The following is a 15,207-nucleotide window of genomic DNA, read 5'->3' on the forward strand; positions in this document are numbered from 1 at the left end:
CCCCATTAATACATGCAAAGAGAACATTAGACCACAAAAGTGGTCCAAGAATTCGACCTGAAAATCTCCAATTTATGAAACATATATTTAAAATTTGGGAGTACTTGGCATGTAAATCATAGTTAAGATCTTGAGTTGACTACTCAAACCCAACGAAGGGAGGATGCATTTGTTTGGCAATTTCATCATGCGTGTTCATTGGTTCTTTGTTATTAACCCTTTTCTTCATGTCAATCAAAGTGGATTTGAAAGATCAACTTTAATCCAGATTTAAAATCATTGGCTAGACTCTTCAATCGGAACAAAATTTGTATAAAAGTCCTTGGTAGAATATTCTAAGAATGCCTTCTAGGGCTAGGGTTATAAACAACTTCCACCTTAAAACCTCGACGTCCCAGATTGAAAGTCATGGAGGAAATCAACAGTTGGATCTTATTACGAAAGTAGGCTGGAGTTGATGCGACCGTTGGGAAGGGAGACTCGCGCCGCCTTTCGTCCACGCCCTTTTTCTCCCATGGATTCTTCCTCGCCTCCCTTCTTCCTCCTTGCGTCGTTTCTTCGCCTCTTTTCCGTTTGTTGAATCTTGTCGGATTCCGAGATTATGGCGTCGTCCTTGCTGCTGATGAATCAGATACTTTCGTCTCCCGACGCATTTGCGGCGCCCAGTTCGCCAGTGCTGGGGCGTCGCCTTAAGTCTATTCGTCATGCTGGTGGTGCTTGCGTCAGGTTAGAACTTTATTTCTCAGAAGTCTTCAAGTTATTTATAAATTGTTGACGATCCAAAAAAAAAAAAAATTCTTTCTTTGAGCTATATCCGTTGTTGATTCCAACTGCATAATCTTGGCGTTCCATAGTAGCTATAGTTGGACCTACTTCCACCTTACTGAGATGTTTGCCAAGACTCGAGGCTGAGATATATGTCGAGATGATTGTCGAGACATGAGGCCGACATGTTTGCTGAGACACGAGGCTGACATGATTGTCGAGGCCTACATTAGACGCAATTTCAGAGTTTCAAGGTTACGATGAACGTCTGTGTCTCATGATATAATGAGAAGACCACGTCGACAAACAATCACTGGTTGTTCATGATTAATTGAGAGAGTACCCGAATGCTATCACAAGTAGAGGTACTGAGTGAGTGCATGATAGTGAAGAAAGACGGAGAACGAAGGTGTAGGATTCTCTTTTTGTTCTTGCATCCATCTGCTCTCAATTTCCTATGGCCACTCGATCATCAATAGTGACCGTTTGAAATCGACAGTTACATATTCTTTATTAATTATCGATTAATATATCCATTACATTTGAGCAGCAAATAAAAAGATTCAGGTGGTAAATGTTGGTTCATTCGGGCAAACTTTGCCCCGACTGTAACGACATTCGACGTGCGCAGGTCGTATTTATACACAAGTCAACTTGGTTCAGTGAAATCCAGGTCTTGATTTGCACCCCTACGAGCCCATGAGTGAGAGAAATCCTCTTCCCATGCATTTGTTCACAACATCGATGCTTATGAATTAATATAAACCAACTAATATACCTTGAACCTCTCAATGTGGGATTAAAATCTCATTCACAATGGAGCATTTTTCACTTATATCCAATAATCCCCCACATGAATAGAACCAGGGTATATGATAGCATTCAGCAGTTGAGTCCAGTATAGGACATGCCCATGAGTGAGAGAAATCCTCTTCCCATGCATTTGTTCACAACATCGATGCTTATGAATTAATATAAACCTACCAATATACCTTGAACCTTCCAATGTGGGATTAAAGTCTCATTCACAATGGAGCCTTTTTCACTTATATCCAATAATCCTCCACATGAATAGAATCAGGGTATATGATAGCATTCAGCAGTTGAGTCCAGTATAGGACATGTAAGTTTTGCCCTTTGAACTTTCCCTTGTGAAGATCTGTTTGCTTACTGCAGTAGACACGATGTCTTTGAACTGTTATGTTGTCTGTGTGGTTATTGCAAGGTAGATATTGCTACAGTGGGCAAGGGGTTGAATCTCGGCAAAGCCTAGAAAAACACCCTCTCCGCAGTGGTCAACTGCAGCTTTCTGATTTACCTCCTCACAGATGGCCTTGGGGTCGGTCGCTAATAGGGGTGTAAATGAACCAAGCCACTCATAAGTTATTTAAAGCTCGATTTGATAAAAGCTCGTTTAATGAGGCTCGTTAAGATAAACAACCCAAGCTCAAGCTTCACAATACTCGGCTTGTTAGTTCGTGAACATGTTTGTTAGTAAGCTATGAATAAACTTTTAAATGAAAAAAATAATAGTTTTGATATTGAATTTATAGATTTTACACTCTACTTATGAAAATATAGACAAATATATTAAATTTATTTATTAGAATAAAATTATAAATTTTAATAAGAATATTATAATTTTCTCTAAATATATAATTTAATTTTTAATGAATATTTAAATTTATAATTTATATTTATTAATCTCGTTTAGGCTCGATAAAAGCTCAAATAAGCTCGTGAGCCATAAATATATTCGTTAAATAAAGTTCGAGCTCGACTTGATTATAAACGAGTCAAACTCAAACATTTAAGAATTCGGCTTGGCTCGGCTCGATTACACCCCTAGCCACTGAGGTGGTGGATTCCACCTTTTATTGCTACAATGTTATGTCGTTTGTGTAAGGATTGACATATCTCACCCAGGACTTTCCCTGATACACTTCAATTCTCACAAGTGCGTTTGTTCTTAGCCATGACCTTGTTTAGTGAGAAGTTTTAAGAATTATACATTCAATTCTCTTCGAAGCGACCATACTTCTTTCTCACATAGGTGATCTTGTAGGAATATTCCATATTACTCCACTAGATCATTAAAAGCTGTATGTTTAACCTCTATCCTTTCATTGGGTAGTTCCTTCATTAAGTTGGTACAATTAGATTTTCCCATTGAACATAGTTCTTAGGATCTCTAATCTGTATAGGTTAGATTTTCTTTGCACCAATATTTTTTATTAGCATCAAGCTCATCTCTCATGATGAGCTTGGAACTAATTCTCGATTTAATTTTTTAGTTAGCGAATCCGCTAGGTTATCCTTTGACTTTAAATAGTCAACGATGATAACTCCCGTTGAGAATAGTTGTCTAATAGTATTGTTTCTACGATGCATATTTCTATACTTACTATTATACAGATGGCTTTGCATAGGATTTAGACATCTAGGAACATCTTCTAAGAATTATCGTAGTCATTCAACCTCTTCACTAGATTTGTCAAGAGCTACAAACTCAGATTCCATTGTAGATCTGGTTATGACGGTTTACATAGAATGATTGCACTTCCCAAAGTGAATCCATATCCACTTGTAGACTTCGAGTTATTCATGTCATATATCCAATTTGCATTGTTGTATCCTTTGATTATAGTACAAGATATCTTGTATAGTGCAATATATATTCACAATTATACCTCAAGTATCTTAGTGCTCTCGTTATTCCTTTTCAGTGCTCAACACCAGGATTACTCGTGTATCTACTCAGTTTACTTACGCTAAGTTTAGTCGTCTACAATTCATTAAGTACATCAGACTTCCAATCACTCGAGAGTATTCTATCTGAGAGATACTTTTCCCTGGAGTTTTCAATAGATGTTGGCGCGTATCTATCGACGTTTGTGCCAACGTAATATTAGTCTTAGTGAATTTCTTAAGAATCTTGTCGACGTAATGAGACTTTTGATTCGTAGAATCACATCAGCTAGGCTAATGTCCTTCTTGTCAAATTTTGAGTTCAACATTTCTTTAGAGAATTTGATTATCTTATTATTATTCCCAATGATAAATATGACATCTACATATAGGCACAAGATGATATAGTCATTCTCTGTGGCTTTCATATAAACACATTTATCATATTTATTGATTTTAAATCTACTTTCCTTCATGGCATTATCAAATCTTTCATGTCACTGCTTTGATATTTGTTTCAAGCCATATAACGACTTCACCAATCTACAAATCTTGTTTTCTTGTCCTAGTATAAAAACCCTTCAGGTTATTTCATGTAAATTTCCTCTTTTAAATTTACTGAGTATAAGAAGATGTTGTTTCACGTATGACCGGTGATACATATTCACTGTGTCTCGGTCACTTCGAACCACTTTAATCTCTCATTCTTATAAAGAATAAATTTCCTATAGCTTCATCTTTACTTTTGAGAAGATACACATAACAGTATTTTGTGTTATCATCTACAAAAGTGATAAAGTACTTATTCCCACCATGTGTCAATGTACCTTTTAGATCACACACGTTAGTGTGAATTAGGCTTAGTGGTTTATTGCTTCTTTTAACATTTGAAATAATGACCTTGTCATTTTCGCTTTAACATAAATCTCACACTCGTGTTTCGAGTCAAGGTGGAATATAGGTATGTTTTGCATGCTAATTAATCTACGCAACACATTATAGTTAAATGTCTTAGTCTACTATGCCACAAACACGAAAACTCAAGCATATAAACGGAAGAGTTTTCAATGTTATTAACCTTAGGCCTAATAGCCATTATATTGAGCTTGAATAATCCATTGGTTACATAATCCTTTCCTAAAAACAGTTTATTTTTAGACCAAACAACTTTGTCCGACTTAAAAATAATGTGGAAGTCATTATTACTTATTAGTGATTCGGACTCTAGATTCTTCTGAATCTTTAGAACATACAACATATTATTGAGAGCCAACTCCTTGTTCAAGATCATCATCAGCACCATTTTTCCTTGACCAATAATGTCCGAGGCTGTTGAGTTTCCCCTGAACAATTTTTCTCCATCTTGAGTTTCTTCAAAGTTGTGGAGCAGGTGATCAGCTCCTTATTGTAGCATATATGTCAATCGACCCACAATGAATTTCTTAGCCCTCGCATCCTCCGTCTTGTACTTCTTATCCTACGACTCTTATATCTCCATAGTTGTTCTCTTCGTGCTATACACTGCATATAGCGAGTCGGCAAGACATTTGAGGATGTAGTTTCAGCTGAGGAACTTAGAACGAGTCCATGCCTCTACTGCACATGCTTGGGAGGTTTCTCGGTCAAGAACCAAACTAGATTTAGCATGGTCAAGTAGAATAGCATCTTTTGCTGCCACCTTTTGAAGTTCAACCCAGTGAACTTCTGTTGTCTTCCCCCTTGGTTGATTGAAACATTTCTAATAAGGGCGGAGGGGCCTTTATGTGATGAGTCTGTTGCACCTTAATATTGTTTATGGTCATCTTAACATAAACGAATCTGTTTTAAGACTGTTAGACAACTTCCACAATGAAGATTGCTCACCAGAGATTATAAGAATAGTTGCTAAATTAAAATAAACTCAAATTCAACTTTTGCTCGATTGAGATGACATGAGCTGATAATCGTAGGCTGCCAAGCAGGGAAGGGTGAACTACTTGGATGGTTGGGCTGCTTAGAAGACTTGGCCGAGACTCGAGGCTGAGATGTCTACCGAGAATTAAGGCCGAGATATCTGTCGAGATGACTACTGAGACACAAGGCCGAGATGTCTGTCAAGACACAAGGCCGAGATATCTGTCGAGACACGAGGCTAAGATGTCCGTCGAGACATGAGGCTGAGATGTCTGCCAAGGCATGAAGCCGAGATGACTATCGAGGCCTGTGCCTTTAAAACAGATTCATCCCCCTTCGGTAGTGCTTCGAGGTTACGATGGACGCCTGTTCTCGGGATACAATAGGAAGACCACGTTGGCAAACAAGCATTGGTTCGTGGCGAACTAAGAGAGTACCTGAACGTTATCACGAGTAGAGCTACAAAGCGAGTGCACTACAGAGAAGAAAGATGGAGAACGAAGGTGGCAGATTCTCTTTTTGCTATTGCATCCATCTGCTCTCAAGGTCATGGCCTTCTCTTATAGGAGCTCCATGCCTTTGCTACATTGAATGATCGAGTAATGGTCATTCATTGCCTCCCGCTCGATCATCAATAGTGACCATTTGAAATCAGCAGTTACGAATTCTCCATTAATCATCAATTAATGCATCTGTGACATTTGAGCAGCAAATAAAAAAATTCAGGTGGCAAAATATTAGTTCATTCGCTTAGGCAAATTTTGTCCTGACCGGTCCGACATTCGATGTGCGCAGGTCGTACTCGCCTCCAAATCAATTTGGTTTAGTGCAATCCGAGTTCTGGATTTATACATCCTGAGAGAGAGTCTCTTCCTATACATTTATTCATAACATCAATGCTTGTGAGTCAATATAAATCACAACCAATGTGTTTAAATTCCCAATATGGGATTAAAGTACCATTCACAATGAAGCATTTTTCCTCTCCACCTTTTTTCCATTCACTTATATCCAACATGCAGATCCTATGTAATTTAATTTAAATTAGCCACACTGGTCAACATTTGATCGCGTTCTTGTTTGATCTGCATCATTCTTAACAGAGTGCTTGTAACTTGTGAGTGTTGTCTACTTTTTTTTGTTCCTAAAGCAGGCTTTAAATGCCAGAAAGTGTTGTCACTATGAAGTTTTTTCTACAAAAAAGAATCTTAATCATTTTATTCTTAAAGCAATTTGGTTCAGTGCTGCTTAGTAGGGTGTGTGCATCCCTCCAAAGTAAAATTGAGTTCTTGTTTTTCCAATTTGCAATTGTGTAAATTACTCTTAGCTTGGATGCAAATCATCCCTAATACTCAATCCGTGTTAACATGCAGAACTAGAAGATGGACGTCTCCTGTAGCAGCTCTTGTTCAAAACTTTCATCTTCCTATGCGTAGTCTAGAAGTTAAAAACAGGTTTTTTTTTCCTTCTCCTCTCATTAGGCCAAGTGGAATGGTTGCTATTAATTGCTGCCATTGACCATTGGCCATTGGTATAAGCCTCTCCTGCATTATTGCTTTGTTGAAATACAGCCAATGATTTAGTTACCACAGTGGGTTATTTTTGTGTAAGTCAGAAGGGTTCATGACCTCAGATTCATACAAGTTTACAAAAACAGTATGATACAATGCACAGTTCATTTCTTGAATCTGTACTCTTGTGATACGCATGATGGATGTGAAAAAATTTACTGAATTCTATATCCCTTTTGCTGATTTCCTTTTCTTTTCCTTTCCTTTTCTCTGAATGCTATCAAATTTTTTTTCTGTTTATGTCAAACACAATTTTCTATTACTGTTTCATTATGGTACTATGTTATTTTGAGTTACTGTCATTTCCAGGACCTCAGTGGACGACATTAGAAGCTTACGGTTGATAACAGCCATCAAAACCCCCTATTTACCTGATGGAAGATTTGACCTTGAAGCTTATGACTCCCTTATGCGAATGCAAATTTTCAATGGTGCTGAAGGTGTGATAGTTGGAGGTACGACCGGAGAAGGCCAACTAATGAGCTGGGATGAACATATCATGCTTATCGCCCATACTGTCAACTGCTTTGGTACAACGATCAAAGTTATTGGAAACACAGGGAGTAACTCAACGGGAGAGGCAATCCATGCGACCGAACAAGGCTTTGCAGTCGGCATGCATGCAGCTCTTCATATTAATCCTTATTATGGGAAGACATCCATGCAAGGATTGGTCTCACATTTTGAATCAGTTCTTTCGATGGGTCCAACTATCATATATAATGTACCCTCGAGGACTGGGCAAGACATTCCTCCTTCGGTGATACAAACAATCACACAGAATCCTAACATGGCAGGCGTCAAGGAATGCATGGGAAATGAGAGGATCAAAGGCTACGTAGATCAAGGGATTGTAATATGGAGCGGAAACGATGATGAATGTCACGATTCTAGGTGGACATTTGGGGCTACCGGAGTAATATCCGTGACTAGCAATCTTGTTCCAGGATTGATGAAGGAGCTGATGGTCCAAGGGCAAAATCTTTCATTGAATTCGAAGCTGATGCCTCTCATGAAATGGTTGTTCAAGGAGCCTAATCCCATAGGTCTCAACACTGCTCTTGCCCAGCTAGGAGTGATTAGACCTGTCTTCAGGTTACCATATGTTCCTCTTCCACTTGCAAGTAGACTAGAATTTGTGCGAATTGTTGAAGCACTCGGACGTGAGAATTTTGTCGGCGACAAGGATGTGCAGGTTCTCGATGATGACGACTTTACATTAGTAGGTAGATACTAGTTTGCATTTGGCTCTGTTAAACTTTATTATTTTAATAATCTGAAACTTTCTTCCCTTAGATCTAGAATGGTTTATGTCTTGGACGGTAGAGGATTCTTCTTGTTCGTTATATTGGAGGTAAATAGTAGATGATTTTGTTGAGCTACAATGAATGAGCATAATAAATAATCATGAATCTTTTACGCTCTTGGAATTTATTCTTATTATATCATCATATTTAATTTTTATTTTATTTTATTATTTGTAACCGATTGTTTTTAGTTTTCATCTTCCTTATTTAATTTGAATATTTATTATAATTTTATATCGTCTAATTGAAGCGTTTATTAGTCGTCTAATGTTTGTATCATCTTAATATATTTTTCGGAGTTTTTTTAATAGATACAACTTAATTATTTTTTTTAATGTTTTTATTTTTTTATCTTATTCATTCTTATATGATTATATTTTTATCTTAACATCTTTGTTTCTACACTTCTCACATTTTGTTCTTGTGTTTGAGTTATAATGTAATATTTAATTATATATAACATAGGTCTAATTATTATTTTGTTAAACTTTTTTTAAAAAAATTTAAAAATATTTTACCATGTTCTATATAAGAGATTGTCAATTCCTTTCTTTTAAAAAAAAACTTAAATACTTAAAATCAAAATTATATATAATAATTTACTAATTTTTATCTTAATAATTATCTTATTATATTTAAGGGGCGTTTGGTTAAATGATGGGAATGACTATAGGTATGGATTTGATAATAAGATGGAATGGGAATATAAATGGAAATGAAATCCATCAAGTTATATGGGTTTGGTTGATTTCTATAAATCTAGTAATCATTCCCAAACTCACAATCCAAACACTATCTTTTACTATCATTCTATTCTCTCATTCCCAAACCCATCAACCAAACACCCCCTATATTCATAAATATAAATTTTATATATTTTATTTTTATTTACTAAATCTAAAATCTAGAGTATATTATTTAAAAAAAAATACGACAACAAATTCATCGTATACAAAGCTCAATATGATCTCATAATAGTGTACAAGTATTGGAGTAAATATACAATTTACAAGGCTGGAAAGCCTTTTAACCACACTATTGCAGTCTACTGTATGTCTGTATTGGACTTCACGAACATTTGGAAGCAAGATGCTAGTTCAGTGGGATCGCAAACGAATCGAATTTCTGTGAGTAATTTTAATGTTCGATTTTGATAAGAAATATATATTTTAATGTTCGATTTTGATAAGAAATATATATATATATATATATATATATATATATATATATAGTTAAACTATATAAATAAATTTAAATTTAATAAAAATTTATTTATATTCATTTAATATTTAAGGACAACTAAATAAATAAATTTGAATAACTCGTCAAACTACATAAATAAGTTTAAAATCATATATATTCAATTCGTTAATATTTATAAATAGATAAAATATTTATGAATAATATTTATGATTTATATGTATTAATAAATATTCATTAATAGGATAAATAAATGAATATTTTTTAAAATAAATAAATAAGTATGTATTATTAAGTCAATAAAGTATGTATTATCAAGCCAATAATCAATCAAATATATTAAAAAATATAAAAATTTTAAATAATAAATTAAACTTGAATAATTATTTTGAAAACCTAATTCATTTTAGATTTGACTTGATTATTTTAATAAATAAATTTAAACATCAAGGCTTCTCTAATGCTAATGCTAACCTTCACTAGGAAACAGATAGGAGGGACCATGTGGGTGTTGAGCAGCAACTCACATGGAGCATGTGAACAGCCAGTTCATGATCTCAATTCCATAAACTTCTTAATCAAGCAAAAACAGAGACAAACACGCAATTGATGATTCTCCCGTACCACTCAATTCAGATAATGTCTAGTTTCTATGTTTCATTTTTTTTTTCCTGTTTTAATCTCCAATGTCAGTAGTACTTTTAATATAAAAATTTTAGTTTGTAAATTTTGGAAGAAAATATTTCTTTAATACATATATAATTAAATATTCAGATTAGATATTGATAATCCCTTATCAAATTCTTTGTTACGAAGAAATTATCATCCAGGGCAACCGAACTCAATTTATACTTTTATTCTGTAATCAATTTCAATAATATCTGTAAACACATTCACAATATATAATAATATACTTTTATGAAGGGTCCCAATATACTGTGGGCGCGTCTGCCAGCTGCCATTATTCTATTGGGTGAAAATTATATATATATATATATATATATATATATATATATATATATATATATATATATATATATCTTATTATTTTATTAAAAATCTCTCCTTTTACTAATTAACTTTGGTGAAGCCTAAAATGAATTTACGTTACTGTTCTTTTTTCTATTCGCACTAAAAATAATTCTAAGGTTTATTAGTAATTCCACAAGCTAAACAATCAGTGATCTAGAGTTCGAGATTCAGCTATGACGTAGTATTATGAATTTTTCTCATCATTAATTTTCTCTGGTTGTTTTATATAAAAAATAAAATTTTCTTTAGTCCCACATCTTAGAATTGATACACTATGATCAAAGAAGCTTCTATAAATATTTTAAGCCGACAATGTTAAAAAATATACTTTTCTTAGTTTCTTTTACTAAGATAAGTATAATATTAAATTAAAATAATTTTTTTCATAAGGAAGTCTATTACAATAATTTATTGCTGGGGCCCAAATAATTTATATATTATTATATTACACACGCAACGCGTGTGCACGATCAACAAAAAGGTACGAACTTAATTTTATTTCGCTAGAAATCACATGCGTAAGTTAATTAAATTTTCATGATCCTTGAGGCTATTATTTTAATTAATTTTAGAAATTCCGTGGCAGTTTTTTTTAAAAAAAATAGTGATGGGTGAGCGGCGTGGCCAGGTTTGCTTGCCGTAATTTAATGGAAGCAGATTGATGGTCAACCATTATTAGTAAAGACATGTATACCTCCCTAAATCAACTTATGCGTTGCTTAATTTAACATGATTAAAAAATTATCACTTAATTTAATTTGTCAAGTCGATATTGATGTAAATGGCTTGCCGTATACGAGGTCGAAGTCATCTATAAGTGTATCTGAGCTTTAGTCCGGAGGCACCTTTAAGTCATTTTTAATTATTTTTTATATATAATTGTTCAATTTTAAATTTCCAAATCAAATTATGTCATTTGTTGTTTTTCTTTGAAATTTTTTACTCCGATCAAATTTTAGTTCCCGGCTCCAGCCCGCGCACTAGCCCTAGAGAAGACAAATAAGAATAAGATGTATGTATATGGTGACTACAGTTATAGTCACTTGTAGCAATGTAAATGATTGTAATCTTTAACCAATTTATTCATGTTTAATTTAAATTAAAAAAACAAAACAACACTTCCTCATATTTCTTGTACCGTTATTATAACAACTACTATAATATGTATTATTTTTTAAAATTTAATTTGATCAAAATACTCTATATAAAATAATTTCATATAAATTACTTAAATTTGATTAAAACTATTGTATAGTTGTTTATTAGTTTCTATAATAATATAATAACTACTCAAACAACTATTTAATAGTTGTTATAGTATTTAATAGTTGTTATAATAATGTAATAACTATTTAGTAGTTGATATAATTATTTTAAAATAATTTTGATTAAGTTCAAATGATTTGATAAGTTTAGTACGGTAAAAGATCATATGTTAACGATAAACGTCCCATATTATCCGTGTCATGATCATCTTATTCAATATAGTAAATAAATTAAGTAGATTGCTAAATGAATAATTTTAATATGGTCAAAGGTAATTCGTTCGTTTAGTACTCTTGCTAATCTATTTATAGGTCAATATGAAGAAAGTAAATGAAAGAAAAAAAATGAAAGAAGATATACTTAGACATATTAAGTTTTCATGATTTGATAATTAAAATATGAGATACTGTCCTATTACGTCGGGTTTAAAAATTTTAAATAGATGACTAAATAAAATTTTTTTTATAATATTTTAAATATAAGAAATACAGTGAAATATATTAACGGTCACCCTTTTAATTTTTGCCAAGAAAAAAAATATGTTTAATATTGCAATCTGATTGGTCATTATCAACGCCATCCCAGAAAACCTGGCAGTTTCTGCCTTGCCCCTGCACTACATGTGGCCCCACAAGAGAGCCCAGTGCCAGAGAGGTGGACGCTCGGGTAATCGACACAGTGTCGGTTTTGAACCAGAGAGAAAACGAGGGAGAGAGGATCAGAGGACTCGTCTTCTTTATAATCGATCCTTTCTCGGCTCGGTGCTCTCGCTTCTCGTCTGCGAATGTGCTCTCTTCCTCCTCCGGATCAATCTCTTTCTCGCCTGACCTCAGTAAGTAGTTCACTTTATGTTTCGATCTCGATCCATGTGATAAGTTTTTTTCGGTTTGTTTTTTGGATTGTACATTTGTTCTTTTTCTGCAAAGTTTGGATGTCTCTCACAATTTGAAAGGGAAAAAAACGATGGTTTATGGGTGACTGGTACCTAGGTTTTTTATCCTCTTTGGCATTGTGTTCTTAGTTTCTTTGAAGATTTGCTCGAGATCTAAATGTTCGATTGAGAAATTCCTATGGTTTGAACTGCATTTTTAGGGTTTGTGGCAGATTCGTGTTGTTCATTGCCAGTTTTTCAGCAGTTTTTGATCTCATTGGGAATCTTTGTTCTCAGGTCTAAGATCCATTTTTTTTTAGTCTTCCAATCACATCTCGTCGGCTCCGACCATGGCAGAGCGAAGCGGCGACGCTTCGCCGCTCCGATCTCGTTCCTCCGGTCTCCCGGACTTCAAACAATCCGTGAAACTCAAGTACGTCAAGCTCGGGTATCACTACATGATCACCCATGGCATGTACCTCTTCCTCACCCCGCTCGTCTTCATCGTCGCCGCCCAGCTCTCGACCTTCTCCCTCGCGGACCTCCGCGACCTCTGGGACCACCTCCGCTTCAACCTCGTTTCCGTCGTCGTCTGCTCTACCCTTCTCGTCTTCCTCTCTACCGTCTACTTCCTCACCCGCCCCCGCCCTGTCTACCTCCTCGACTTCGCTTGCTACAAACCCGACGACAGCCGGAAGTGCTCCCGGAGGCTCTTCCTGGATCGATCCGCGCTCACGGGATCGTTCACGGAAGAGAACCTCGAGTTCCAGCGTAAGATCCTTGAGAGATCCGGCCTCGGCGAGAACACCTACCTCCCCGATGCCGTCCTCAGTGTTCCTCCCAATCCCTGCATGGCCGAAGCGAGGAAGGAGGCCAGGGATGTCATGTTCGGCGCCATCGATGAACTCCTTGCCAAGACCAACGTGAAACCCAAGGACATTGGGATCTTAGTTGTGAACTGTAGCTTGTTCAACCCTACTCCCTCCCTGTCCGCCATGGTCATCAACCATTACAAGCTCAGGGGAAACATCGTTAGCTACAATTTGGGAGGAATGGGCTGCAGCGCCGGGCTCATCTCCATCGATCTCGCCAAGAACCTACTCCAAGTGCATCCCAACTCCTACGCCCTCGTAATCAGCATGGAGAACATCACCTTGAATTGGTACTTCGGGAACGATCGCTCCAAGCTCGTCTCCAATTGCTTGTTCCGGATGGGCGGCGCCGCCATTCTTCTCTCCAACAAGAGGTCGGAGCGGAGGCGCTCCAAGTATCAACTTGTCGACACGGTTCGCACTCACAAGGGTGCGGACGACAAGTGCTTCGGCTGCGTGACGCAGGAGGAGGACGCCAACGGAAACATCGGCGTCTCTCTCTCCAAAGATCTGATGGGCGTCGCCGGCGAAGCCCTGAAAACCAACATCACCACCTTGGGCCCGCTGGTGCTGCCCATGTCTGAGCAATTGATCTTCTTTGCTACGCTGGTGGCCAAGAAAGTGTTGAAGATGAAGATTAAGCCTTACATCCCCGACTTCAAGCTGGCGTTTGAGCATTTCTGCATTCACGCCGGTGGCAGGGCTGTGCTGGACGAATTGGAGAAGAACCTTCAGCTTTCGGATTGGCACATGGAGCCTTCGAGGATGACACTGTACAGGTTCGGGAATACCTCAAGCAGCTCGCTCTGGTACGAACTGGCCTACATCGAAGGGAAAGGGAGGATCAAGAAGGGAGACAGGATTTGGCAAATCGCATTCGGCTCTGGTTTCAAATGCAACAGCGCCGTGTGGAAAGCATTGAAGAAAGTGAACCCTTGCAAGGAGAAGAACCCCTGGATGGACGAAATTTCAAATTTTCCGGTTGCAGTTCCGAAGGTAACAGCTCTTTGATTTGTTATGCTGATTGTAGAGGGATTTTTAATTGGTTTTGAGCTGATGCTTTCCTGATTATGCTTTTGGCATCCAGTTTGCCTGCTGAAAATTTGTTCATCTTAGATCATTGATTTAATTGAAGTGCTGAATCTTTGTCCAAGCAAACATTCTGCAGCTCCATCTGTTTGACATGAAGCTAGTAGTCCAAAAAAGAAAAAGGAAACTGGAGCCTGATGACTCAGATAAAAGGGAAACCATGTGAAATAAAAACATTAATAAAGTAAGATAACCCCAGACAATGGTATAATGGTATATGATTAGGTTTTCTAATGAATACTCAAAAATTAAGGTTTTAATTTGAGCTGTGACATATTATGAGAGATTTTTCTCTCCAGAAATGGATATAAGAATGTTGGCTATCTGCACAAGCGTTTTTTTTTTTTATTATTTATTTCAGTAGTTGATGGAAAATTTATATAAGATCAGACAGATCAGTTATCTCCCAGATTATTCGGTTCCAAGAATTGAATAGAATTATATATTAAAAAAAATTAGTAAAGTAAGATAACAGGCATGAGCTTATAAGGTCCCAAGCATATTTCCAGTCACACTTGCATTTCGCCCTTCCAGGGCCAGCCTGTAGAAAGGCACTGGACCTTGAAAATTTTATCAGGTAGGTTGTGGAAGGCATGAATTTGCTAGCTATCATTGTCAAATACAGGCAGGCAAGCAAAATAAGTGAGGCATCT

The 15,207-nt window shown here is 36.2% G+C and overlaps 2 protein-coding genes across 3 annotated transcripts; both read left to right on the top strand.

Moving 5' to 3' along the window:
- Positions 1-404: 404 nt before the first annotated feature.
- On the top strand, positions 405-8,212 carry LOC122006169 (4-hydroxy-tetrahydrodipicolinate synthase, chloroplastic-like). The gene is made up of 3 exons (XM_042561555.1): positions 405-726; positions 6,720-6,800; positions 7,227-8,212. The coding sequence occupies exons 1-3, from the start codon at positions 602-604 to the stop codon at positions 8,152-8,154; spliced, it is 1,134 nt and encodes a 377-aa protein (XP_042417489.1). The 5' UTR covers positions 405-601; the 3' UTR covers positions 8,155-8,212.
- A 4,164-nt stretch (positions 8,213-12,376) lies between these two features.
- LOC122006171 (3-ketoacyl-CoA synthase 11-like) lies at positions 12,377-14,618 on the top strand. Of its 2 annotated transcripts, none has more exons than XM_042561556.1 (2): positions 12,377-12,554; positions 12,914-14,618. In XM_042561556.1, the coding sequence occupies exons 1-2, from the start codon at positions 12,507-12,509 to the stop codon at positions 14,474-14,476; spliced, it is 1,611 nt and encodes a 536-aa protein (XP_042417490.1). In that variant the 5' UTR covers positions 12,377-12,506; the 3' UTR covers positions 14,477-14,618. The 2 variants fall into 2 exon arrangements, with proteins under 2 accessions (XP_042417490.1, XP_042417491.1); XM_042561557.1 differs by having other exon boundaries at positions 12,418-12,554; positions 12,891-14,618.
- The last annotated feature ends 589 nt before the right edge of the window (positions 14,619-15,207 follow it).

This window comes from Zingiber officinale, chromosome 7B (assembly GCF_018446385.1).
Source record: "Zingiber officinale cultivar Zhangliang chromosome 7B, Zo_v1.1, whole genome shotgun sequence".
Classification (NCBI taxonomy): Eukaryota; Viridiplantae; Streptophyta; class Magnoliopsida; order Zingiberales; family Zingiberaceae; genus Zingiber; species Zingiber officinale.

Excerpts from the sequence above, each read along its gene's own strand:
- LOC122006169 (XM_042561555.1), top strand. The coding sequence starts at position 602 with ATGGCGTCGTCCTTGCTGCTGATGAATCAGATACTTTCGTCTCCCGAC. Across the intron at positions 727-6,719 it reads GCTGGTGGTGCTTGCGTCAG|AACTAGAAGATGGACGTCTC; the intron begins GTTAGAACTTTA and ends GTTAACATGCAG. Across the intron at positions 6,801-7,226 it reads AGTCTAGAAGTTAAAAACAG|GACCTCAGTGGACGACATTA; the intron begins GTTTTTTTTTCC and ends TGTCATTTCCAG.
- LOC122006171 (XM_042561556.1), top strand. The coding sequence starts at position 12,507 with ATGTGCTCTCTTCCTCCTCCGGATCAATCTCTTTCTCGCCTGACCTCA. Across the intron at positions 12,555-12,913 it reads CTCTTTCTCGCCTGACCTCA|TCTTCCAATCACATCTCGTC; the intron begins GTAAGTAGTTCA and ends ATTTTTTTTTAG.